Consider the following 27691-nt stretch of genomic DNA (forward strand, 5'->3'; position numbering starts at 1 on the left):
GGCTTCAGGCACAACCTGCCTCTTTGTATACATAGTTTATATTTGTTGTTTGTCACACCTTTGCATTCTAACTCTATATTCTAGATTATGTGTTTGCACCTGACATCAAGATATATTCCTAGTACTGTTAAGTGTTCCTAACTGTGGCAATAAACAGTTTTCTGATTTTGATTCTTATTCTGATCAAGATCATTTCACCCATCATCGAATAGGGCCATACTTAACGACTCCCATCTTAAGGGTTAAGGGGATTAGGATCGTAATCGTTACATCTTGACAACTCTACCGTGTTCCCACCGCCCACCATAACTAGCCTATTCAGGCCGGGGCAAAACAGAGGCTACTCTGGAGGATATAACCAGGTTACCCAGCCACTTTATTCAGACTGAGGAAGCTGCTTGGATAATAACCAAACATTTTTAACCAAGGAAAAGAAATCCAGTTGACGTGATTCAAACTTCGGATATACTGCATCTGTTCTCACTGTTTTATGACATTTTAAAGACAAATTTAAGTCACCAGTTAATCAAGACAACCTGAGATTAATTATTAATGAGGTATTACGTCCATTCGTTTTATAAATATCTTTGACATTTTTCTTTCCACACTGAATCAAATTTCAGCAGATTCCTTTAGTTGAGGGTCATTATTTGTGGTGCAGACACCAAACAATGAGAAAAAACTCTATAACTTCTGTGAAAATTTATGTGGACATTCTTCACTTTTCAGTTTTTTTGTTTCATATACAGTTTTAATAAAAGAAACTTTGTTCTCAGTTCTTCAGGATCAGTAGTCATAGGACTGGACATCTTGATCCATATCCTCCCCCAGCTCCCTGCTAAATGCAGACACCAAGTCTCTGACGCTGCCAGACAAGCGAGGCGGACACTCCTTGCTCTGCTTTGTCCTCATTTTCCTCGGGTTGGTGTTAACACTCTTGGAGCGCAGCGTTGGGTACATCCTATCTTCCCCCACCAGCGGTGGCTCTGAGGCCTCCACCCATTTGTCAATAATTTGGTTATTTTCAGCCGTCCCACTTCCCTGCTCCTGTGTGACCTTTGACAGCTCTACTTGATTTTCACCAGCTTCGACTAAGTCAGCGTCCATCTGGTCAGCCTGAGGTAGGGGTCGCAGGGGGTGTGAGGGTCTCAGGTAGGGGTCACAGGGGGAGATCAGGATGTCAACATTGGACAGAGACGGAGTTGTGTCCTTTAGTCCTCTCAACTCCAGAGTGGAGCCAATCTCTGAAACCCGAAAGATAAAACTGTGACTTAACATTGTTTCACATGTAAAAGGGAAGTTCTGTTCCTGCCCCTGCTGCAGACTGGTCACATGTTGTGTCATGTGAGTGATCCTACCTGTGGTGTTTCCTCCCTGTTTTTCTGGACTCAGCTGGACCCTCCTGTAAATTCCCTCCGTGTCTCCAGACACAGAGTTTCTATCTTCATGGTCAATCCGGTACTGGTACACACTGTACCCTTCAGCGCTGTTGATGCTGCTGCGTCGCATCAGAGCAGCCGACTCGCAGACTGATGATCCTCTCGAGTACGTTCTGACGAGCTCGGCCCGGTCGACACCTGCCAACTTCTCCAGGGCATTCATCATCCGAGTGGAGTACTCCTCTAACTGAGCTAGGCGGAGGTCCACCGTTTGCAGTGATGCCTTCATTGAGTGCTCCCTCTCATTCACCTCCTCCAGACGCATGGACATGTTCTCGACCCTGACCACACAGAGAAAAAGGGCTCACTTTATTAGGTACACCTGTCCAAACAACAGTCCTGCAGCAAACCCTCATCCAAGATCTGATTAATATTGTTGCAGTGTTTTCACTGTGTTTAACATTGACACAGATCGAGCCTGGTCCTGACCTTTGTGCCGTGACTCGGATTCTTTCGTTGTTGGACGACTGTTGCTCATCATTTTTCTCTCTGAAATATTCCTCCACACACTGCTCCTCGAACTCATGCAGATTCTTCAGCTCGTCTGGACTCAGCACCAGCTCTGAGGAAATAAACATTTTGTCAAACTGATGCAGACTGAGAGCACGAACATGTCTGAATATCTGTGATTCTTACGGAGTCCTCTCTCACGCTCGTCCTGTTCTCCTTCCTGTCTCCGTCTACAGTAACAGCACAGCCTCTTCAAGATGATGTAGATGTGGGGGAAGATGATAAGGGGGGGTGGCAGGATGGGACGGTCGTGGAAGGTCATGATCAGCTGATAACGCTGGAACTTCCACACTTGGTTGGAGATAGACTTCACCTCAAAGAAGGTGTTGCTGTGTTGAGCAGAAGGAGGTAGGTTTGAGATTGTCTCACTAAAAGACTTTTAAATATAATTAATTTAACGTCTGACTCTCTACAGAAGAATCTTTCTTTCACATCCTTTAATTTTAGAAACCAAAATGAAGGTGTTTGACAGTTCTGATCACTGACTTGAAAACAGCGATGAGCAGGTTGACCAGCAAGATGTTGGCGACCAGCAGGTAACAGGCCATGATGGCCGGAGTGAGCCAAGCTCCAGGGATACAGGGAGGAAGTTTCTTTCCATCTTCATCATACATGTTGTCTCCACACGGAGCTGAGACACACACACACATGATCTGAATAACTTCACACCCAAATGTTAAAAACTGAAATTGGTAAGGGAGGTATTCAAATTAAATTAATATAAAAATTATTGGTGTAATTTTCTCAAACAGCTCCTTGTTTTAATTTCTTCATCTTCATTCTTCTTACCTTGCTTTTATTATACACATTTTAAAAAACTGAACTGTTTGCAAAGCAGTGCCACGTTAGTCTCAAAGGTCTTGTTTTTATTGTTTTTACTGTTTTAATGTGTTTATATTTTGAGTTTCTACCAAAACATTATTTTGGGAGAGTACAGATCTGAATTAAATTAAATGGACAAAGAGGATGGTGTTGCTCAAATTTGTAGTTACACTTTTGTTTGACAACCTTTCTTATTGGTGTATTTCTTATTTTAAAAATTGCAAACAGAATAGATAGCAGCTAATTTAACTTTAGTCCCATACAAGTTGATTATCTTGTTGATAATTCTGCAACCTCACTGAGTACGATACTTGATACTGTTACCTCTTTAAAAAAGAAACCAGTGAATAAGAGGAGACGACCTCTGTGATACAATTCACAAACCTTCAGCTTAAAGCAGGTTCACAAAAGTTAGAGTTATTTTTGACCAGCCTCAAATTATGTCTTATGACTGACTCCATTTACAACCCACAGTTGAGTATAGAAATGTTGATGTGTCTGAAATACTTACGATTGATTTCCATCGCATAAACTGTCCGTTAACAGTCAAAGAGACAGAAAATGAAAAATAACAACAAAAAAAAACATGATTGTCATTAGTAAGTGAAGAGAAAAAAGATGTATTCACTCCAAAAGTACAGTTTGCAAGAAAATATTTAAATCTAAAAAGGAGATGACAAAAGGGGAAATTCTCTACTGGGTTAGGGTAGTGGGTGAGGATAGAGGATGAGAACAACAGGTGACTGATTGAGTCTTACTATGAATTTGAGTCTTACGGTCTATGGAGTCAGCAAACACCTCTCCGTATATCATCCAATATGGCATGTAGAAGATATTACGAGCCAAACGCCATGTCGGCTCCTCATCTGGATGGAGGATTGCCTGACGAGCGACGCCAAAGCTCATTAGCACCACTAGCATGATGACCACGAAGTACAGCATGTCGATCATCTGGAGACACATGGGGGATGATCTGAGCTATAATTCACATTTAACTTTAAAATGTTCCGTGATTTCACCACAGGACATCGTACCATCTTCCCAATCATCATGACATAGGGTCCCAGGTACTTGTTGACTCCGAAGATGTCGAGGACTCGGATGTACCAGAAGATGATATCAACACAATAGATGACACGTCCATAGCCCATGTAGGGCTCATTCTCCAGGCGCAGCAGTAAACCAAAAAGAAAGACAGAGATGGCTGCCACATCTGTGATGTTCCAGTAATCCTCTAACCACACAATAATCTTCTGCTTCAGCTTCCCTGGCTCTGACATAAGAATCTGACAAAAACATAGAGGCAGGTCCTGGTCAAGACACTAAAACACAAACATAATTTAGAGCAGTTGTCTCAAAATGGCGACTCACACTAACTAGTTAAGACACCTCAGGTGTCTTTACCTGTCTGACTTTCTCCACTCCAAGAGTGATGATGTAAGAGATAACAATCCACTCCTGCAGAGATGGCCATCGCTCCATCTTTACCAGGATGATGTAGTTATACAACATCAAGTACACCAGGTACAAGATCTTACAGTTAGAGAGACAGAAGGTTACCAGCTGCTTTAACCAAAAAATAAACATTTTATAGTCATGTAGTCAGTCCGAAATCAAAGACTGACAGGAGGACAGAGTTACATTAAGATGTGAAAGTGGACATAAATGGACTAATGTTGATGTTTTTTACTGCCACAGACAAAAAGACTAGGAACACTGTGGTGATACTGCAGCAAATGTGTCTCTACCCCATTCATCTTCAGCTCACCATTAGGACAAAATTAATACATGGAACTATGACAAATTCATAATTTTGGAAATTAAAATTTTAATAATAATTAAGTTTAATAATTTTGTTTATAATGACAAATAATGAACCTCCATTCAAACTACCAGGGAACCAGCCTGTAGATCACTGTGGACTGATGTCACTGTGGTTCAAATGTCAGGAAAGTGGTTAAGTGATGGTATAAGAGTGGAGATCTAATATAAGTTAAGGTAAGATAAAGTAATTCATTTGTCATTATACATAGAAGGTTTACAATGAAATTACATTGATCAGATGGAGGTGAGGTGCTGCAACAATTGGCCAACCTTACCTGGTCCATAACATGTCCCTTACCATTAGTGGTAAGGGACACCTACACAAACACGGGGAGAACATGCAAACTCCACACAGAAAGGCCCTGTTCGGTCCAGGGATTAAACCTGGGACCTTCTTGCTGTGAGGCAAGAGTGCTAACCACTCTTCCACCGTGCTATGAAAGCTGACTTGCCGTGTTGAACCAGAACTTGGTGAAGGGAGCAGTATAGAACTCGTAGATCTTCCTCCGGATTGGAATCTTCCAGTGTTTCTTCTGGGTGTCTTCTTCATCTCCTTTCTTAGACGTAGTTTCTACATTAGAGGCAGCATCCTGAAACACACTGATAATGACTCAAACTACTTCCAGACAACAAACTCTGTGATACAGGGGCTGCTCCATTCATTTTGTACCTTGCCGGATTTATCTTCATCTTTAGTTTTGCTTTCATTATTCTCTTTGCATGATTGATGTGAAGCTTCATCTCTGAGACGAAAATCCAAGAGAAGGATGGCAGGAGGAAGAATGATTCCCAAAATCACCTGGAGACAGGACAAAAAACGATAGACAAGGACCAAGCAGCAGTATTAATGAATACATCACTCTGTAACTGTGTGGCCAATACCTGAATATTTGTGGTCTGATTCTTTGTCTCATTATATATTTTTTATATTTATTTTAAATGTAGGTCAAATTATTATTATTATTATATTATTATTATATTTCTTTAAATGTTTTCATGTCTCCACCTTAAGGCTATTGCTCTTGCCCATCCTCAGACAGCCCATCCACATGTCAGTCAGCAGCATCTGGCTACAGGTGTGGGCAATGAAGTCTCTGTGTTTGGCAGCTACAGCCAGTTTGAGACAGGTGGAGTTACTCCAGTTCTCCAGTTCGTAGGTCAGCAGCTTCATTGCCACCTGCTCATCGTGTTTGTATGACTGATCCAACAGCTCGTAGGCCAGCTGACCAAACTCCCTGCACAGAAACACCACAGTGAGCCCCCCCACATTGAACAGTGTAAACAATTTCATAGCTATTAAGGTTTTGTTCTGATTGTTTTTGACACAAAACTTTCTAGAAGATCCTGTGGTTTGTCTTGTAGTATCCTGATACATTTGCTGCCTAATTTGTCTTGGACAAGGATGGGATTAGCCTGAAAGTTGTAGCTTTAAACCTTGTGAGCTGGTGTAATTATCTCAACCTTCTCTTTAGAACAGATAAACAGAGCACTGCAGACATTTGGAAATCAGAGAACACCTGAACTGTACAAACTGACTATCTACAGTCCAGTAAGTCACCAGTAAGTCACCAGTCTAAAAGGCTGCGATCCAGTTTTTCTTCTGACAGTTCAGTCGATTCTCCTGAAATAAATGTGAATTGCACCACAAGGGAACCACTCTACTGTCTCAGTTCAACTTCAACAAATTCTTATCAACTTTGGTCTGAATCTGAGAGGAAGCTGACAACTTTAAAACCTGAAGTAGATTAACCTTTGGGTATTTATCTCTTCATCAAAACCTGATAAAAGAGATCAGATTCCAGTCTGAATTTTCCACAGATCTAATGTGATTTCTGCTTTAAACAGAACCTGGTCTCTGGTTCTGCTGAACTTACTTGGAGTTGTTCTCAAGGTCCTGATAGATGTCGTCCACCAGCTCGTTCTGGGATGATTCGTGGGCCATGGCTTTGTAAAGTTTACAGGCCACCAGAGCTTTGGCCATGGCCTCCTCCCCCCGCTGCCACAGGAAAAGTGCCATCTTCTGGCGCTTCATCAGCACCGCCCACACCATCAGCTCATGGAAAGGGTACCGGAACCTCCTGACCTCTGGGTCATCCACATCAATGTCCACCTCCTCCTCCTTCTTCTTGACTCTCTTTCCTTTTCCTTTTGTATGTGGCTCTTCGTCCTGCAGGATCGAGTCAGAAACACATCAGGAAACGTTCTTCTTAGAACTGACAGGAAAAAGTCTAAACAAACTTACCTCCATGCCAAGGAGTTTCAAAGCTTTAGGCTGTAGGAGAGAAGACAACAATGCCAGTTTATATTTTTAGATATATTTAAAGTGTACACAGAACATTTGCAAGGATTAAGAAACAGACCTTCTGATTGTGAAGTTTCTGTTGGCATTAATTCATTTGGCAGTGTGTAGGTCTTTAGGAAGATAGAGGTTCACTCACTCTTTTGAGGCCATACAGGTTGTTGTACAGTGTCCTAAAGCTCTTCCTGGTGTATTTGCAGCGATATGCTCCACCCATTAGGAACTCAACAACTAGTCCAATATCGATAAGAGTGATCTGGTAATCCGGGGGGAGGTTCCCCTGAAACACAAACCCAATTCATTTAATGAGTCTGTTCAGTTTAACAGCAAACATTCAAAATATTTAGTTGGTATTTGTTTTCTTTAACATTTCTTTAACTGAGAGGAAGTACGGATATCATCAACAGTTGGAATGTTTATTTTTACACTTTAACTCTGTTTTTTTCTTGATCATAAAATAATCTTAACTCCATCCAAGTCAAAAGTGCAGTCCGACACAATGTGTTTAAGCTCTTAAAAAACTGCAGTGTGGCTGAACTTAGTCAATGTGCGACTCTTCACAACCCCCCTGTGAAATAGTTAGTGGACTGATAATTTGTAATTGTACACAGCACATATTCACTTATTTTTTCCACCAGCACTGAAAATGTTAAATGGCTGATTCAATAAAGACATCAAGTATTATTACAGTTGGTGTTATTAGCTTCAGCACATTGTGTGCCTGTACTTGGGACTTCATGATGAAGAGCAGATCACAATCTATGATCAATTGATGTAGTAATGATTTTGTCCTGCCATCCTGCACAACCAACTGACTTTTAGGCGCAGAAAATGACTAATTGATTAAATGATTGATTGATTCCAGAGGCAGATGAATATCAGTAAAACTGTCCAGTAGTGTTGATCATGTGTTTACAGCTGTGCAGAGGCATACATCTGCACTGAAGGAATTTCTAAAAAATTTCTATATGACCTGATCAAAGCCACAGCACTCACCTTTTTCACATCTCTGACCATAAAGTGCAGCGTGTTGGCTGGTCCCAACTTCTGCAGGTCAATAGGATGAAAAACAGGAAATAAATCACTAATTGCCTAATGAACAGTGTTGTGTTCAAAGTGTGGAGCTGTCAGCAGAGCAACAACAGATTCAGAGGACAGCTTTTACTTCAACTTGTGTCCCTTCATGAATTCAGTATGTGCACAGTGAAAATAGAATTAGATGGAGCTGGTGACACAGATGACAGCAGAGAGCTTCACTTTAATCTGACAATAATGTGACTCCATGGCTTTTGATTTTAGTGCAGCAGATTAAGATTAGAGACAGCAGCAAGGAAAAGTGGGCCACTGATGGATGTTAAGCTGCAGATCAACATGTCCATGAGAAGACTAGATTAAAGAAAAAGTTTTTGTTTATTTCACCTATTCCATTTTTAATTTTGTTCATTAACGTGACAAAGTGGACAAACACAGCTGTGTGTTAGTGTTCATGTTCCATTTTAAAGGGTGAGGATGGGGTCATCAGAGAGACATGAAATCGCTCAGTACATTTAAAAAACAGTAACATGATTTCAGATCTGACTTGTGAATGGTTCAGGATTCATTGTGTAGATACTATGACTGATTCAGTAAATAAAAAAACAACAACATTTTCTTAGGTTTCTTTCTCAGTAATGGTTTAAACCTTTGAGAAACGGTCTGAGAACCCTGTGATAAAATCAGCAGTATTACTTAAAAAAATATTACAGCTCATAAACTGTTCTCACCGTGTTGTAAAGCTCCTCCAGACGAGGAATTGTAAGGAAGTGATGGATGTTGACGCCATTCTCGATCAGCAGCTTCACAAAGTTAACTCTGTCCAACACCAGAGCGTCCATCATGGCCTGCTCCAGAGAGTTCACCTGTCAACCCCACCATCACATCACATCATCAGCATCATCATCTCCGCTATCTAACTGTCTATCTAACTAACATTTCAGTTAAAATAAAGAGGTGTTTCAGTCTCTTACCCAGCTCAACAACTCCAGTTTCCTGGGGTCCGTCTCCTCAGGCAGTTCAAGTTTAGTTTTGCCTCCTTTTCCTTTCTTCCCTCGGGCTTTTCCTTTTCCTGCTGCTGAGTGTTGGGCTGCTGGGCTTTTAGGACGGTCGGCTGGTAAAGCACTGACAGGCTGCAGAAACATGACGCAACAATGAGCTTGATGAAATGTGATAGCTGACATTAATTTTTTTGTATTGGCTCATTTATCTTCCACTGATGTCGCTCAGAGAAATTCTTCCTGGATCAGTTTATCTACCATGTGTTCACTTACAAAACCTCTCATTAGTTTTCCTACAGTCTCTACTGGTAGAAACGAAACTGTGGTTGTGTTTGGATAATTTCTGCCATGCTTTTAGGTTGAAAATCAGTTTTAACAAAGTGGGCTTCCATTGTATTTAATTAGCCCAATAAAAAATGTTTTCCACCACGGTAGTACAGTTGTAAAGTGGTAAATGTTTGGAAAATGCTCCTCTCCAAACTGGATCTTTATCGCAGTATTTCAAAATCCTCTAAACTGGATGTTGCACAAATATACACAAAGTATTACTACACACATCTTCAATTTCTACTATGAGATAATTTCTCAAACTCTTAGCGGGTCAGAACCATAATGAACCTTAGTGATTCTCCCCAGCAGAATGATCCAATAGACTCTAAACTCACGGGCCAGTGTTGTCCATACACAAAGATCTGACTGTGAGCAATATCCACTCTATTCCAGGCCAGAGCCAGACTCAGCTGATCTGATGCTGATGCATTGGTACCTGTAATTATCCACAAAAACATCAGGTCACACACTCACTTATACAAAGTCTGAAGTACTTGACAATAAACCAGATGCAGAAAAACACATTTAAACATTAAATATGCAAAGTTTGTGTGCAAAACTCGAGGGAAATTAATGTGTGCATGTTACCTTTGAGCAAAGCTGTCAGGATGGACATCTCAATGTCCTGCTGTCCTTCTGAGCCTAACCGGAACACTGTGATCTACACACAACATTTACATTTACATTAAGTCATTTAGCAGACGCTTTTATCCAAAGCGACTTACAAGTGAGGTACAAGGCAAGCAAAAATCTAAGTCAAGGAGAAAACATCAAAGCAAAGTCCTATCAGAAAAGTGTTCACAGTTCACGAGATGCAAGTGCGAGAAAGAGCAGAAAGGATTTTTATTTATTTATTTATTTTTTTTAAAGAAATTCAAGTGCATAGGAAGATGCGGAAGAGTTTTTTTAATTTTGAGATAGAGTCAGCTAAGCGTGCAGAGTTTGGTAGCTCGTTCCACCATCGTGGGATCATTGCGCACACAACAGTGAATCTGTCCCATTAACAGTATCTGATCTCAGCACAGTGAGGACGTCACTGTCCATCATCATCCTCCTGTCCTGTACAGTTTCATCTGGCTGCTCTGAGACACTGCAGTGCTTTGAGCTAAATGATCCTTTTAAAGTCAAGGTAAATATTTTTTGGGATATTTCAGTTTAGATCAGTGACTTAGGGTTACTATCCATGGAGCAGCACTGCTAATGAAGCTTATACAGTAAAAGACAATTTAAGACTCAGTGACAGACAATTTTCTGAGCTCGACGTTTTCACAAATTGTGGTGAATGAACCAGATTCATTTGACATAAATGTTTTAACCTATTTTGGTTTGTGAGCCTTTTCCTGTTCAGTCTGTTCCCGTGATTCCAGCTCAGCCTGTAGAGAATAGTTAAGTCTGACAACAAATTTTGTGATTTTTAAAAACATGTATGACCAGACTGTTGCTGTAGTTGCTGTCAGGAATAACCAGAGGATTGTGGGATTAAGTAAATGTGTGTGTGTGTGTGTGTGTGTGTGTTTGTGTGTGTGTGTGTGTGTGTGTGTGTGTGTGTGTGTGGGGGGGGGGGTAACAGAACAATCTCGGTTAAGTGCTGCAGTTTGAAGTCAAAGGTAAAACCTCCATCATCATGTTAATGTCACGATCAGCTGCTTCTGTTCTGTTGTTATGATCCATGCAAGTTATCCACAGAGAGGTGCAGCAGGACCAGAGGACAGTCCAAATGTCCCCACCAACCCCTCTTCTGAAGCTTAAGATTTGAGTTTTCAAACTAAAATGATGTTGTCTCTTTTTGATAATATTAGACCTCTCATATTTAGTTTGTATATGACATTCAAGCTGATGACATTTTGTCATCAATAATTTAGATTCATAATAATAATCATAATAATGTGTTCAACTGTATAATCAGAGTTTGTCCTAGTGTCTTTGAGTGCGTTGTAACTGGCCCTAATATTTGACAACACAAACGTGTCAGCGATCCACCTGTACACCACAGTAGTCTGGTATCAGCTGGTTAGTGATGATGAGGATGATGATGAGGATGAGGATGTTGATGATGAATAACCGCACATAACAGAACAAGTTGTGAATGATGAGATGTTTTTATTTTTGTACTGATGAAAATTGGATCTGAATGAACACAAAAAAATTAGACAAAACTCCACTTCAATGCCTCCATCATGTCCCACTATCCAGCCTACCAGAGCTTTTTTCTTCATGCACTCCATCACCATGAGGAAGAGCTGCTGCGCATGGCTGCGGCTATAGTTGAAAGTTTTCTGGATGGTGACCAGCAGCTGATCTCTGATGTTCTCATTCACTGACCTGTGCAGAAAAATATACGAAACACTGAAGGTTTTATTTTAATGAGACAGATGTGTCACTCAGAAAAGAGACACAATGATCTGTCCCAAATAGACCTATGGGTCTGATTATTATTATCCAGGTCTGACAAAGGTCACATGTTAGCACCAGGTAGAGGGACCAACACCACCAAACAGATCTGTGCTGCCTCCTCACACCTCCATCCTTCTTGACAGTCACAACCTACCACACATCTGTCTCTGTCTGACTGACCTCAAAGGTCAAAGGTAAGAATCAGGATTTTGTGTTCTGATGGAACAGTTTGAATCCAGGTCTGTCAGATCCTCCAACATCTGTAACATCTGCTCAATTGTTTTAATTGAGGGATACATTCCATGTAAATTTAGCTGTAATCCTGCTGGGTCTGAATGTCTGAAAGTTTAGTTTTCCAGCCTCATGATCATATATCAGTCTACATCAGCTTTGTGGTAACACTGTTCAAACGGCAGTTAAAAAGATAATACAATTATTTGAATAAAACTAGAATAAACAGCAGAAACAGGAAAGTCAAATAATTCTTTACATAAGTATATTGTTTGCTGGATGTCCTAAAAGTGACATATACAGAGTGACTAAGACAGTAACCACAATAAACCCTCAAGCTCCATACATAATAGGAGCTAAATAAGAGCCTTTACCAGTAAAATAAAAATATTTAGAATTAAAATATTTCAAATGCTATAATAGACCCCAACCCATTTCCAAAAAAAATAAATAAAATATGACCTGTGGTTCAGTTTGTACCATTCCAGCTGGACTTCATTCCAGCTTTTGTTACACAGTCACCTGTTCACCTGCTTGCACTTACAGAAACCTTGATCACGCCACAGAACATGGCCACCCCAGCTGCACTCTCCATCAATCTTTCATTCTCTCAAACTCCTTCCTCATCAGGTCGTGGGGGTGAGACTGGACTTCTCATTAATGACACCTGGAAGTTTTCCCAGACAACATCCCTCATCTTACCTGGAACTGCACCACAGACAACATCTTGGTCACTCCTCAGCATTTATTAGATCATTTCTTTATTCAACTCACAGTCTTCATCCCTAGACCTTCGATGCAAATGCAGCCACGGAGAGCCTTCGCAATACACTTTCATCATGTCTGGATAGTCTCTGCCCCATGTCTTCAAGACCCGCTAGTCCCTTAGCTTGTACAGGCGCTAGTCTTATCTTGTCTTGATTACTACAACGGTTTGTTAATGGGGTTATCGAGATCCACAATCAAACCCTTGAAGATTTTCCAAAACGCGGCAGCACATCTCATTTTTAAAAGGACTCATGTCACAACACTCTTCAGATTTCTACACTGGCATGTCGCCTAAGATCCTCAGCAACTTCTACAGCTGCATCATCGAGAGTGTCCTGATCAACTGCATCACTGTGTGGTACAGCAGCACTACTGCCATGGACTGCAAATGGTGAAGACTGCGCAGAAGATCACCAGGACTCCACTGCCCTCTCTGCAGAGCATCTACCACCGCAGAGTCCACAGGAGAGCTGCTTCCATCCTCAAAGACCCCTCCCACCCCCAGCACAGACTGTTCACACTTCTACCCTCAGGACGGAGGTATAGAAGTGTGAAATGCAGGACTTCAAGATTGAAAAACTTTTTCTTCCCCTCTGCCATCACACTCCTAAACAGCTGATAGGAGTTTGCAATCATGGACATAGCTACTTACATGGAAATAACTGTTTACATTGATTTACATTTTTGCTTTTGCACATTCATTATTTCAGAACTGCACTACCTCACTGAGAACTGCACTACCTCATTTTTTATTGCCTTTATTCAGAACTGCACTACCTCACCTTTATTGCCTTTATTGGTCTTGTTTTTTTTGCTCTTATTTTTTTTTATTTGTTTCTATTCTTATTTTACTTTACTGTATGGCATTTATTGTGGATGGCAGAGTAAGAATTTAATTGTACAGGGAAACATGCTTTCCATTTGTGCAGATGACAATAAACACTTTGAATCTTGAATCTTGAATCTGGCTTCCTGTACCTGCTCGCATCAGATTCAAAGCTCTCTCTATCGCCTACAGGGTGATCCCTTTAACAGCTCCTGCTTACCTCAACTCCCTCATTCTCGTCTACAATTTTTCCCGTCTGCTGCGCTCTGCCAATGAACGACGTCTCAGCTAACTGACTAAATGTAAATGTACCAGACTGCAACAAGATACGTTTGGTGACACTGAGATATGTTACCTAATATGAAATTTAATAATAATATATAATATGAAGGTCCTGTTCCTAAGGACCTTCATATTAACCATGAGGACCTGGAGTTAATTTAAGTGTGAGTGAAATCCTCACCCATCCTCCTCACAGTATCTGTGAGCAAAGGAAAGGATGTCAGATGCTCGACCGCTGCCATCACAGACCACCACAGGGACGGGAGGCTCCTCCTTCAGACTTTCCATCACGATAGAGATGACATTAGGGCCCCCCTCCAGGATCAAACACACCACTGGGACCCCCTGACCCAGACCTAACACACATTGAAAAAGAGACATGACCACAGCAACATTAAATGGTCTGGACTTATATAGCGCTCTTCTACCTATTGGCACTCAAAAAACTTAACACTGCTTCTTATTCACCCATTCACACTCACATGTTGGTGTTCAGTGTCTTGCTCAAGGACACTTTGACATGTGACTGTAGGAGCCAGCGATTGAACCAACAACTATGAAACTGGTCTATCTTCCTTCGCCACAGTTGCCCCTAATACCAATACCCCACAAGGATTTAATATCTGACAGAAACTACAGGATCTTTTGCCTTGGGTTATTGCTGTGCAGTGAGAGGTGACAGCTGAGCCTCCCTTTGCTGTCCCTGCCTTACAGACAGCTCCAGGCATAGGATGACAAAGGGAAACCCACAGGCCACATGATTGTCCACATGATTACAGCAGTTAGGACTAGCAGGCTTTGGAAAAGAAGAAGGTCTCTTAAACAAAGTCAGCAGTTCAATCTCAGAGTGCCTTCTGAGAAAAAAGAAGCAGTATTTTCTCTTAACTGATCGGAAAAAGACTGGACAAAAGGGAGACCACATTTTTAGCTAAAAATAGGTTTATTCAATTAATTTATAATATTTTTGAATGTATTTAAAAAAGAGGTTCTCCCTCAGCAATGAGCGTTGTAACTGTATATTGATTGATCAGAAACTTAGTCAGTGCAGGGTTAAATCACTATACCAACTGTCAGCTGGCTTACAGCACTTCAGAGTTTTTCCTGGAGAATGTGAAGTGTCAAAATTAAATTAATACTTCACCTACTGTAACTAGATATAGGAATGACAAATTAGCTCTAGCTGGACACTTTTGTTAAATCTGCTTCCCTACTTATCTGTGAACTAACAAGGATCATGAGTAATGTATCATTATCTCTGGTGGCAAATGTTTTTCTATTTGTCTGTACCTAATAAATCATTAAAAAAGAATAGCATTGATTGGTTGTTGCAGTAGGTCACGTGACTCACGAGTGTTGATTTTCTGCAAAGCGATGTGTTTCTCCAGCTGTCGGCGGAGTCGGACCTCTGCTCCGTACTTCCCAGTGGTGCCGTTATCAGCCAGGATGAAGTGGGAGTGGCTGCTGTTCAGAAGTGACAGCTTACTGAGAGGGTTGGACATGATTTGGTAGGACCGGGTCACCTAAAACACCCATGTAATTAATTCAATCACAAGGGTGTTTTACACACATAAAAATGAGCAAGTCACATGAGTAAAAAAAGGGTTTTTTAAGTTAACACAAAATCCTCACGTCATAGTCAGTAAATGATCTGTTCAGTGAATTTAATGTTTAGTGGTGACACAGGACTTTTCCACGGGAGACTGGGCTTTGACTCCAGTATGCCCTTTATTGATGATTGCTTCACTACATGGTGCACGTAGTTACTATAGTAAGGAAGTATTTGTTTGCTGTTGTCACTGTTTGTACCATTTTTTAAATTGTAATATTTCTTCTAACTGAATTTTACCCTGAGGTTTTTGTGCCTAACCCTAACCATTGTTGTTTTTTAACTTAATGTTACCCTGAAATAGTTTTCCCTGACCCTAATGTAGTTTTCTGTGTATATAAAGCTGTTCTTGTGGTGTCATAAGTTGACACTCCTGCAGCGTCAATACTGGACTCAATTGTTCCCAGGGCATCAAATAGTGGCACTCCTGAAGTACAGTTACTATTAATAGTTACTATTAATAGTACAACTAATAGTAAATAATCTATACTATATGCCAAAGAACACACAATTTGACACCTTAGGAAGCCTTAATATCTGATATTGTGGGATGAAAAACGTGTTGGTCAAAAGAACCTCTCAGAATCGGTGGGAATCACAAGTGCCTACACATGTTACACATTAACAATACTATTAATCAAAACTCTAATGTTAACTTCTATGCAGATGATGCAGTCCTGTGCATCTTAAAGGTAAATGTCTTTAATCTTAAATTTCTTTTAAACTATGCTGTTGAATATGGTTTAATCTGATTAATCTGACTGCTATTTTCTGGTTTTCATTTAATCTGGTTTGGTTTGGTTTAGTCTATTTCAGTTGGGTTTGGTTTGTTTTTTTGGGTTCAGTTTGTCTTTTGACATTTATTGTGTGGTTTAGTCTTGTTTGCCTTACGTCTCTCCCAATCAGATCTTCTTTGTTCTCAATGATCCCCCATGGTGCAATGCCAATAGCGCAGACTTTTCCTCTTGACTTGGACGAATGATCTTTCAGAGCGTCCCCAACGTGACGGATCACTCCTGAAACAACAACAGTAGAAGGTCAGGATCCACTTTATGAAAGTAATATCTTATATAACCTGGCGGTTTTTCTGGTTTGCTATGTTACGTTTAAATTCATCCTCTCATGACAGAAAAAAAATGTATGGAAACACAATTTTCCTTTCAGTCAACAAATAAAAGGTTTGAACTCAGACAGTTTCATGTAACTGATGCTGATGTAAGTCTGAAGTGTTGTACCTGTACTGACTCCTCCAGTGAAGATCCAGGCTCCGGTGGTCACTGCTGCTTTGATCAATCCTTTCCCAAAGACCTGCTTCAGTTTGGGTGGCAGGTCGAAATTCTGCAGGCCTCCATGGACAGAGATAAGCAGTGTGGGGAGCTCCAACTGCCAGTCCTTTACCATCAGGTGGAGCAAGGAGTCTGGTTTGGAGTCATACGAGACCCTAATGTACTGAGGGAGGATGGGATGATGTCAGCGAGAAAAATCTACATGAATTTACTCTTTAAGGCAGCTGTTCCACAGGCCTATAAGGTAGCTGTAATTGAACTGCTACTTAAAAAAAATGTCTTGACCGAGGTGTTTTAGCCAATTACAGACCAATATCTAATCTTCCCTTTATTTCTAAAATCCTTGAAAAGGTAGTTGCAAAACAATTATGTGACCACCTTTTACAGGAATAATTACTCTAAACTCTAAATCCTAACTTTCAGTCAGGATTTAGAGTTCATCATAGTACAGAAACAGCACTATTAAAAGTCTCCAACAATCTTCTCATGGCATCAGATAATGGGCTAGTCATTATTAGAAAAGACTCCATAAATTTTCATTGCTATGCTGATGATACCCAGCTATATCTTCTATGGAACCAGATGAAAAAAATCAGTTAATCAAGCTTCAAGCATGCCTATAAGACATAAAGGCCTGGATGTCCCACAATTTTTTACTTCTAAACTCAGACAAAACTGAAGGGATAGTATTTGGGCCTAAAAATCTAAGAAATATGATGTGCAACTATATCGTTACGCTAGATGGCATAAGTCTGGCCTTCAGTACACCTGCAAGGAACCTTGGAGTTACTTTTGACCAGGATTTGTCCTTTACTTCGTATATAAAATAAATCTCTAGCCTTCTTCCACCTATGGAACATTGCCAAAATTTGGAGCATCCTGTCTCCATGCATTTGTTACTTCTACATTGGACTACTGTAATTCCCTACTTTCAGGATGCCCCAGTAACTCCCTAAAGAACCTGAAATTAATCAAAAATGCTGCAGCAAGAGTGCTGACTGGACTTAGCAAGAAAGACTGTATTTTCTTTCACTAGCTTCTCTCCACTGGCTTCCTATTAAATTTAGAACATAATAAGCCTTTAAAACCCTGCTCCTTACATATAAAGCTCTGAACAGTCAGGTTCCATCATATATAGAAGACCTCATAGCACCATATCATCCCAGTACACCACTTCAATCTCAGAATGCAGGCCTACTTGTGGTTCCCAGAAATTCCAAAGGTAGAATGGGAGGCAGAGCCTTTAGCTATCAAGCTCCTCTCCTGTGGAACCAGTTCCCAGTTCTGATTCGGGAGGCAGACACCCTCTCTACCTTAAGTCTAGGCTCAAAACTTTCCTCTTTGATAAAGCTTATACTTAGTTATAGTCATGCTGCTATAGGCTTAGACTGCTGGGGGACCCACCCCCCAATGCACTGAGCTCTTTTCCTCCCCTTGTCCCTCTCTCCTCTCCTCTCATTTCACATTTCTCATGTCACAACTGTATGACATTATGCATTTTCTCCCGTAGTTGTCTTTGTCCTTCTCTGTCTCCCTTGCTCTGTCCCTTTCTGCAGGTGTCCCCTGGGTTTTGAAGCTGTGTGTCTTCCAGCGTGCGGATACTGGTCCTACCAACCTGCCAGATGTTTTGTTGTAGCATTTGTTGCTCTTTTTCTTGACTCTCCTCACTTTCCATTCACCCCACCCTGTCAAGGCAGATGGCTGCCCACCCTGAGCCTGGTTCTGCTGGAGATTTCTTCCGTTAAAGGGAGTTTTTCCTTTCAACTGTTGCCTAGGGCTTGCTGAAAGGGGAATTTTTGGGTTCTCTCTATACATCTTTATAGTCTTGACTTTATTCTGTAACGTGCCTTGAGATGACTTTGTTGTGAATTGGCGCCATATAAATAATTGAATTGAATTGAATTGAATAAATATAGATTGATCCTGTCTGAAACTGGCTGCAGCTGTAGCTATATTTGAATTTAGTAATTTTTATCCAAAGTGACTACATTTCTTGTCTGACATGTGTTGTGAATTGGTGCTATATAAATAAAGTTTAATTGAATTGAATTCAATTGTTCTCCTCCAGTTTTCTGTTACCACGGCCTTGTTGACGTGTCCTCCTCCCTGGAACTCAATGACTCCATAAGCATCGGTGGGGGAGGTCTGGGTGTGTTTGAAGGCACTCCATCTGTCAGCAGGTTGGACTTCCAGCTGGACCAGTGATACCTCCTCATCTTTGGCCCCTGGAGTGATAGCGATGTGCTGTGTCACCAGCTGACCACAGCTGCACCTGAACAGCAAATATATGTATACAGATATACCATGTCAGTAGAACAGGAAGAAAGAAGATACATAGTTACAGTAATTGAATAAAGATGAAGTTAGTTCAGTAAATTACCAGAGTTACTCTGTACTTCTGTATCATCCAAAACTCCATTCAGAAGCAATTTAAAGTTGACAATATATTTGTGTTGGTGTGTCAGTACCTGCTCGGGTCTTTGGTAGAAATAATCTGGATACAGTCTCTCTTCTGGAAAGTTTTCTCTATCCAAGCTCTCTGAATCTGAGGACAAACCAGTTGTTAACACTAGTGTTTTCAAACCTTTTATATTGGTAAACTAAAGACAAATACACAAAATCTTCACGGACTAATCAGAGAAAGATTTACCTTAAATGTTTTCGTGTGATCATGTCTGAAGATCCTCTATTTTCAGTCATTACTAACAAATGTTCAGTCATGTTTCTATCATTATAAACTTCCCAGTGTGTCAGATTGAATTGTGAAAGAATGTGATGCTGCTAGAGACTATTACTGGTGGAGAACAAACTAATAAATCCTGTTTAACATTAATCTACAAATATCTGAAACTTGTTTAAACTCAGAGAAAGTCTGATGATTAAAATAAGCTGAAGACATGAAAAAATGTTCTTGGTGAGGACACTCTTGCAAAATGGTAAAATAAATTTAAATCAATTCAGGAGCCAATTTTTCAGCCTCAGTATGTACCATACTTGATAGTTTTGCCCCTTTAAGAAAAGAAGCCAGTAAACCAGAGGCGATCTCCATGTTATTGTTTGCAAACAAGCAGCTGAAAACAGGCAACATGAAAGTTAGAAAGTAGGCATTACAGAAATTTAGAAGAATCGCATTTAGCCTGCAGTTTATAAATAAAGTTGAATTGAAATTAAAAAAAATAACTTTGAATGTGTTTGCTTTTACTGTTTATAGTGTTTATTGTTAATCACATGTTCAAATTTGATTCAGTTTCACTTTAATTTGGAACTAAACATGAACATATCCTAATTTTAACACTTAATAGACTAGATAATATATTTTTATACAAATAAGGATGTTCAGCTGTAGCTCAGTTGGTAAGGCAGTTGTCCATCAACCACAGGGTTAGTGGTTTCATCCTGAGTCTCAGCTATATGTGAAAGTGTCTCTGGGCAAGACCCCTAACAGCCCATTCTTATCCCTAGCGGTGCAGTGCCAGTCCAAGCCTGATAGAAATTGGGGAGGGTTGCGTCAGTAAGGGCATCCGATGCAACATCTGTGCCAAATCAAAATGCGGACAATGATCCACTGTGGCGACCCTGAAATTACGGGATAAGCCAAGAGGACAAAAAAAATGTTCAGCTGCAAAAAACAACCACTGAGCTAAAACAATAACCTGTCTGAATGCATCTGGCTAATTACAGGGAGAGGAGAGCTTTCCATTTCTTTATTCATTCAATCCTCTTAATGTCTGTCCTAATCCTGCTGCTGCACAAAGCCATACAGAACCAGCCCTAAAACCTGTCTTTCCTGTGTGCGTTTAAACCCACACACTGCTCATGACTCTGTGTTCTTACTGTATGAACATGAATGTGTGTGTGATTCACTAAAGCACTTTGTCAAATTCCTGCACTCTGGATGATAGAGGATTAATGTTTGAACGTGACATGAGCCTCGTTTTATTGTTTTTCACATGAGTGTAAACCATCACCATCACAAAAGAAAGAAGGCATATCTGGTGTTTCACGCCACCCTACTAACAGCCATAAAAATAAAAGATCACTTTGAAAATATTGTAAATTTTATTTTATAACTTTAGTCTCTACTATGTCCAAATGACAGTAGACAAATTTTGGATTTCTGTGACAGAGCTTAAACATTGAGAGAGCTGATTGTGTAGTTTGTCTTCTTGTTTCTTGTTTGAATGAGCTCAGTTAAAAGACACATAATCACAACAATCAGAAATCAAAAATGATCAAAAGATCAAATACTATGAAGAATTAAACTATGCATGAATAATGACGGAAACAACTACACAGCCACAACAAAACAACAGACAGTAAAATTACCCCATACTCTTAGATTTCTTCATGAACATATGGACCATCCCACTAAAGTTCATTCAGAAGTTCATTTAAAAAGAGAATATCTGAGGTATGTGTCAGATTTTTCATAGATTTCACTTAAACATGGGTCAGGATTGAACAGTGTGGGCTTCATTCTTTCCGCTAGTTCTGTGATCACATGATGTTTTTAAATCCTGAAAACAAGGAAATACTGTCCAGTTTTCTGTCAGACAAATCACTGAGAAACAAACCTTTAAGACGCGTCATCATCATCACTAAAGAAGAATCTCAGTCATCCTTTATACCTGAACACTAAAACGCTTCACCCACTCCTGGAGTGATCTGGACAGAAGACCCAGCACTTCTCTGTGGACTCAGCACCTGAGTTACCTGAAGACTGGATGTCTCACTGTGGAGTCTTGGTGCAGTTCAGCAGATGAGGAGTTGAAGTGATGTAGCTGAGTAGGTTCATATGATGAGCATGTGAGGCAGCAGGACTCTTTGTTGGAGCTGGTCTCATGACTCTGGTCCTGGTTAATCCTTCTAGGAGTCTTATGACCACACAAGCTTTAATGCTAGAGAACTTTCCTCCACAGTGGAGTTGGACTCATCAAATCTGCTCCAAACCTCTATCCTTGTGTCCATAACTGCTGGAAACGGTGTCCTCGTCAGTGTTTTGTTTTAACAGAAAAGTGATCCTCTTTAGTGCCGGTCACATCTTCAGCTTGTTTCCATCTTATTATTAAGATGTAATTTAAAAATTTAACTTTGTATTTGCACAGCTGAATCAGGCATATCTTCAGGAAACTGATTCTTCACATTTGGATCTAGAAAATCAATCTGTCTGAAATATGGAGTAAAAATTTACAATTTCAAAAGGACGTCAGGTGTATGAATTGTTTTTGTCCTTCCTCCTGTTAAATTCAACTGCAGCAACAAAACATATGTTCTAATAAACATTTTTATAAATGACTTGTCCACTTTTGGACCTTAGTTTTCTTTAGTTTTACTTCCTGCTCCATGCTTTTATTTTGTTATCCCTCAGCACCATTTCCCAGTTAGTTTCTTTAGCTTCTTGTTTTTCATTAACCCTGATTGTTTTCACCTGTGCCCCCTTGTACTTATACCCAGCTCTCCCCACTGTTTACTCCTAGATCAGCTCTCCTTCCTCCTCTGTGAACATTCCTGTGTATATTCTATGCTTTTGGACAGGCCCCTTCCATGCCCTACCTGATCCTTGTGTTTGGACTCTCCCACTTACTTTTGGTTTTAGTATTTTGGTTTTGTCTTCAGTTATCTCTGCTAGTTTCTCTGCTAGTTGGTTTTATGTTTGAATATTTGTCTTCTTCTGTCTGTCTGTATTTTATATTCAGTTTGTTCGTGTCTGCCTCCCCTTAGTTACTAAGTTAGTTCCCTTGCACTGTTATTTAGTTTATCTTCCCCCCCCCCCTAGTGTGTTTAAGTTTATATTCTGTTTTTCTTTACTTGGTTATTCCTGCCCTCCTCATGGAGCGATTTTGAGTTATTTGGCCTTTGCTAATAAACCCCCCTTTTACATTTCAAACCTCCCGTTGCTGTCTCCTCTTTTCGAGTCCTATTTAAATTAAATATACACTTAGAAAGTGTGACAGAGCAGCTGAATGTGAGATCAACAATGAATAGAGCGTGACTGAGGCTGAGGGGGGTATATTGATAAGGTTTTAAATGAGATTAACATTGTTCAGGTGAATGGGTGGTTTGCATAATAAGCTGTTTTATCATAGTCTTTTATTTTGGTCACAGACTGGAAATGGGAAGTTTCATTCAGTTTTGATGGAAACGACAAAGACACTGTTTAGGGTTAATTTAACAAAGGTCAAACCTGTTCATATTAATTTAACTTTAAGAAAGATGTTTTGTTTTATTTCTCAACAGAAATGTTAAAATGACAACCTCAGGATTCATTGTGCTCAGATTGTATAAGAGTGGTTCAGGGAATATTTTACTCCAGAGTCCACACCTTAACCCCATTTAGAATCATTGGAGTGGGATGGAGTGGTCCGACTCTCACATCCTCAATATGACATCGTAATAAAAAACGAAAGTAGCTCTGGATAGAAATAAATGTTGTATGAGCTCATCCAAATGTGTAGTGTAACTTGATTGTTTCAATAAAGTTATTTTAAAAATTACTGATGTGTAGTAATTGCTGGTCAGTTTATTAGGATTAGTTTGAGTTTTGTACACTGTTATGACTGTGTTACAAGCTACAGGTGAGCTGATTACTTGAGTTTCTCCACGTACAGTGTTTTTTGTTGTCTTCTGCATGTTAGACCTAGTCAGCAGCCATGGGAGGGAGGTCAGTTGTTATTATTTCACTTATTTCAAGTTGAGGGTTAAACATAGACTGAGTCAAACTATGTCAGTGTATGAATACAAATGTTGGGCTGACGACTGTAGCTCCCTTTGCTTCTTCTTTCATTTGTCTTTCCTCTGGTCCAAGATTTTTCCTGGTCGGATCATTATATAGAAGAGATTTCTGTCTCATCATTTCTGAGTAGAGCAGTAGTTTGTTCAGGGTTTGCAAAAGTACAGCTACCACCACATATTTGTCTGAATAAATAAACAGCTGATTGTGCTTGTGAAGCAAAATCACACGAAGTCAATTAAACAGAACTGGGTCACAAGATCTGAAGAGGAGGAGTTTAAAGCTAAAGGGCAGGGAACTCACACAATGGATTTTTTTTTTTTACTTTTCCCATGCCTTGATATTTTGTTCATATCAAGTTAAATTTTGTATGTAAAAGTTTCACTATAGTGACAGGATACACTTTATAATTCCCTTAAGTTTCAGAGCACTTCATTAATGTCACAATAACATGCAATGCATGCTGTGTTTGCAACTGCTGCCACTACTACTACAAGCTCCTAGCTACGAACTTGATGACTGGCCATTTATCAAAATGCAGTGAACACCAGGAAAACATTACAGTGATGCTGCAGGGATTCTTGTTACATCCACACACTATGATCCACATCAGTATAAATTAGAATGTGGATGTCAATCAACTGGACAGACGGACAGTCAGTAGATTTAACTGAAAAAAACCCAGAACGATGAACAATTAATCTGCTCATAAATACATGATGTCAGGAGGCAGCAAATCCAGCTCTTTTTAAAGGTTGCGGCTATAAATGAAGATATTTGCTACTGGAATAAAAAAAAAAATTTGCCCGCTGACATCCACACTCTTGGTGTGGGCCTAAAGTGTGCACGGAAAATTTTATAAGTGAATTCAAATAAGTATTGCATTGTAAACATTCTGAACAGATATAAGTGAAAAGGTTTAGTTACAGTAGGTTTTTTTTTTTTCTGTTGCTTTTAAGAAAAAAGTGGATCTGCATCATCCTTGAGTCATGTGACCTGCACCTATTTATGACCCCTCGTTGTCGTGACTTTGCTGCATTTATAGCTACAAGTCAACATCTTATCTTTCTGTCCTTTGTCCTCCACACATCCATTTCTCCCTGTCACTCTTTACATCTTACATTTGAAAAACGTGTTGCAAATATTTTGTGATTTGCTGATGGTGTTTACTTAGAAAAGTAATTGGAAGATGTGGTTACTGAATGCCTTTTGTGAAAAAGCAATGGAAAAATATTTACTTTAGTCCATAAATGTTTGTTTCACTGATTGTGTGTAGTACTTGACCAATGCATGTTTGCAATTAAACAAAAAACTGGGTGGAGTGCATTATGTTAAGAAGGGATTCTAATACTTTAGTACTGGTCTGCCTATTCCAAACACCTGATAATATAATGCACTCCAGCATGATTGGAAAAAAGGAAAGAGATGGTAGTCATAACTGAAGGGACTGTACCAGATGGCAACACATCAGATTTTAAAGACTATTAAAAGAACCCTGGGCAAATTATGAAGAGGAAAACTGCAACTGTCAAACAGGTAAAGAGAGTAAGTCCGGAGAAGTCAGCTGAATGGAGAGAACAAAGTCCAGGTGACGAACACCTACAGCCTCCCAGTCATCAGGTACCCCACTCACATAATAAGCTGGACAAAAGAGGAGACAGAGGCCACTGATATCAAGACACGGAGGTTCCTTTCAGACCCTTTGCTCAGTACTTAAAGCAGTTAAAGCACCTTTGGCAGCAGTCACAGCTTTGAATCTTTTTTGGGTGTGACTCAACAAGCTGGACAGATTGATGGGGCCTTTGGATCTAATCCTATTCTCTGATATGAATCTAATGTTTCACATCCTGTATGTGACCACTCACACAAACAGCTGATCAGCATGAGGCGCTCAGTCCTATCTGATCAATGATAGAAACTGTTCAGTTTTTGAAAGATATACTGACCTTTGAGGTCAGGTTGTGGGTTTAATATTAGAGATGTCTCCCCCTACTGTGTCTCAAGAGACTGCAGAGACTCCTGCTGGACACAGTTACTCAATGCTAAGGTCAAGCATGAGAATTTTGTGCAATAAATAATTTGAACAGGTGCTCATTTTAATGGTCAATTTGTCAGTAATTTAAGTGTGTGTGTGAAGGCAGCAATGTCTCTCACACAGTGAAATGAACCACTGACAAGCCCAACAAGTAACTCCAACCTAAACCCCCATTAAGTTGTTTGGCTATTTCCTCTAATATTACACAAACAAGCATCTGTTGAAGTGGAGCCTCTATGGCAACTGAGTTTGTTAATAAAACCCCTCTAACTGGGCCTGGTCCACTGTACCTGTCTTATCCTGGACATTAAATAAACTTTATACACAATAAAACCCTTGCAGATGATCCAAAATGCGGCAGCATGCCTAATTTTTAAACAGCCAAAAAGGACTCATGTCACACCAGATCTCCACACTGGCTTACTGTAGCTGCTTGCCTATACGGTGATCACCTCAACAGCTCCTGCTTACCTCAGCTCCCTCATTAAGGTCTGCAATCCCTCCCGCCCCCTGTGGTCTATCAATGAACAACATCTGGTGGTCCCAGCACAACACAGAAGACATCAAGCAAAACTCTTCATCTAAAGGATCCCACAATGGTGGAATGAGCTACCAAACTCTGCACGCTCAGCAAACTCACTCCCAAAATTTAAAGAACTGCTAAAAACAGAACTCTTCCACATCTTCTTATGCACTTAAATCTATTTTTTTTTTTAAACTAACTTTCTGCTCTTTCTGGCACTTGCATCTCATGAAACATAAACACTTTTCTGATAGGACTTTGCTTGGATGTTTTTCTCCTTGACTTAGATTTTTGCTGTCTCACTTTTAAGTCGCTTTGGATAAAAGCGTAACCGATTGTCTGCTAAATAACTAAATGTAATAAACACTTGTTTATGAAACCATGATGAAAACAATTTGATTAAGTTGAAGGACACAGACAATCAGTTAGGCTTTGAATGAAAACTACAGGGTTAGTAAAAAGATTGTGATTTGAACACTTCACACTGCATATGAAATGCAGGGAAGTCCTGAGTTTTAAATCCTGACCCTCTGCCCCGAATATGGAATTTCTGTGAAGAATTTACTTTGAAATAGTCAAAAACTACTAAATACAGTCCACACTAAACCCAAACGATGGTTCCTGCTGTAGTCTATTTTTCAACATTCAACATTCTTTCAACATTCAGCATAAAACTAAAGTGAATTTTTTAAACCAACATGGACCAGGAAGCTGATACAGGAGCAGATGATCCACACACTATTTTACTTATTGGGTCCTGTGCTGATAATTCTGAAATTAAATAAAAGTATTAAACTTTTTGTATCTGTTTTCCAGTGTGAAAATATGAAACTGCTCCTCTGCTTCACTCATTCAACCCAAAGTTTCTTCTTCTGACTAAACCTGAGACTTTATTTACTAATTTACTGAAGGAATTGGACACACATTGGATGGCCTCTGAATGTCCAATGAGAAGACAGAACAGTGAAATTATAAAGTACCACAGTGCTATTGTCAAGACAGTTTGAGTTAATTTGTTTCAGAATCACCTATAAAAGGGTTTCCTTAAAGTTTCCACTGAAAAATGTTCCAACCACAGAGATGAAGTTTTTATAGCTGCTCTGAGAGTTTGTAGTCCTCAGAGGTCTTAGGTCAGTCTCAACAGAGTCTCTGTCTTACCTTCTGTGATACAGATGACGCGCTGCGCTTGATGGACGAGCGTTTCACTGAACCATTAGTCCCTCGCCTTCCGCTGCTGTCCATGGTGATAAGTTTCAGCTTTTCCCCACCTTCATCATACTGTCTCCTCTTCTGTCCTTCGCTCCTGTTCTCCCACGGTGCTGCATTCATGCATTTATGGCTGCAATGTGGCCAGCAGAGACCACTTTTCCCCTGTAATCAGGATTAGTGGATGCCGCTGAGGACAGAGGGCGGTGCTCGTTAATGGTTGGAGATTTAATAAATGGAGATTGGGGGTAAATCTGCTTCTAAACCACTTTATACACACAGATATTGTTAGTTAGTCCTGATTCACTGATAATGTGCTGATGATGTTGAGGTGAACACACACAAACCTTCCTGTTTTTATTGTTGTGAAGCTTTAAACAAATGGAGCCTGCTTCAGTAGAATCATATTTCAGTTTCAGTTGTAGTTGGAAACCACAACTCACAGCTCCACCTGCTGGTTAGTGGCTCTGAGAACTTCAAATCATTATGGATGAATTAATCACATAATATCCTAGGAACAATCATCACATACCACTCCCCCTCTAAC

At 40.0% G+C, this 27691-nt stretch overlaps 1 protein-coding gene across 1 annotated transcript; it reads right to left on the reverse strand.

Moving 5' to 3' along the window:
- Window positions 1-27267, reverse strand: LOC137108504 (transient receptor potential cation channel subfamily M member 1-like). Its single transcript, XM_067493183.1, has 30 exons — window positions 27097-27267; window positions 25887-25949; window positions 21225-21230; window positions 19119-19195; window positions 18730-18922; window positions 16600-16813; window positions 16256-16380; window positions 15107-15278; window positions 13940-14114; window positions 11456-11579; window positions 9846-9918; window positions 9593-9693; window positions 8901-9059; window positions 8658-8792; window positions 7891-7941; window positions 7034-7174; window positions 6838-6867; window positions 6470-6762; window positions 5602-5830; window positions 5266-5394; window positions 5048-5185; window positions 4176-4304; window positions 3806-4057; window positions 3548-3722; window positions 3283-3303; window positions 2436-2580; window positions 2076-2278; window positions 1869-2001; window positions 1359-1720; window positions 1-1244 (listed from the first exon to the last, which is right to left on the reverse strand). The coding sequence occupies exons 1-30, from the start codon at window positions 27265-27267 to the stop codon at window positions 787-789; spliced, it is 4677 nt and encodes a 1558-aa protein (XP_067349284.1). The 3' UTR covers window positions 1-786.
- Window positions 27268-27691: the final 424 nt, after the last annotated feature.

This window comes from Channa argus, chromosome 2 (genome assembly GCF_033026475.1).
Source record: "Channa argus isolate prfri chromosome 2, Channa argus male v1.0, whole genome shotgun sequence".
NCBI lineage: Eukaryota > Metazoa > Chordata > Actinopteri > Anabantiformes > Channidae > Channa > Channa argus.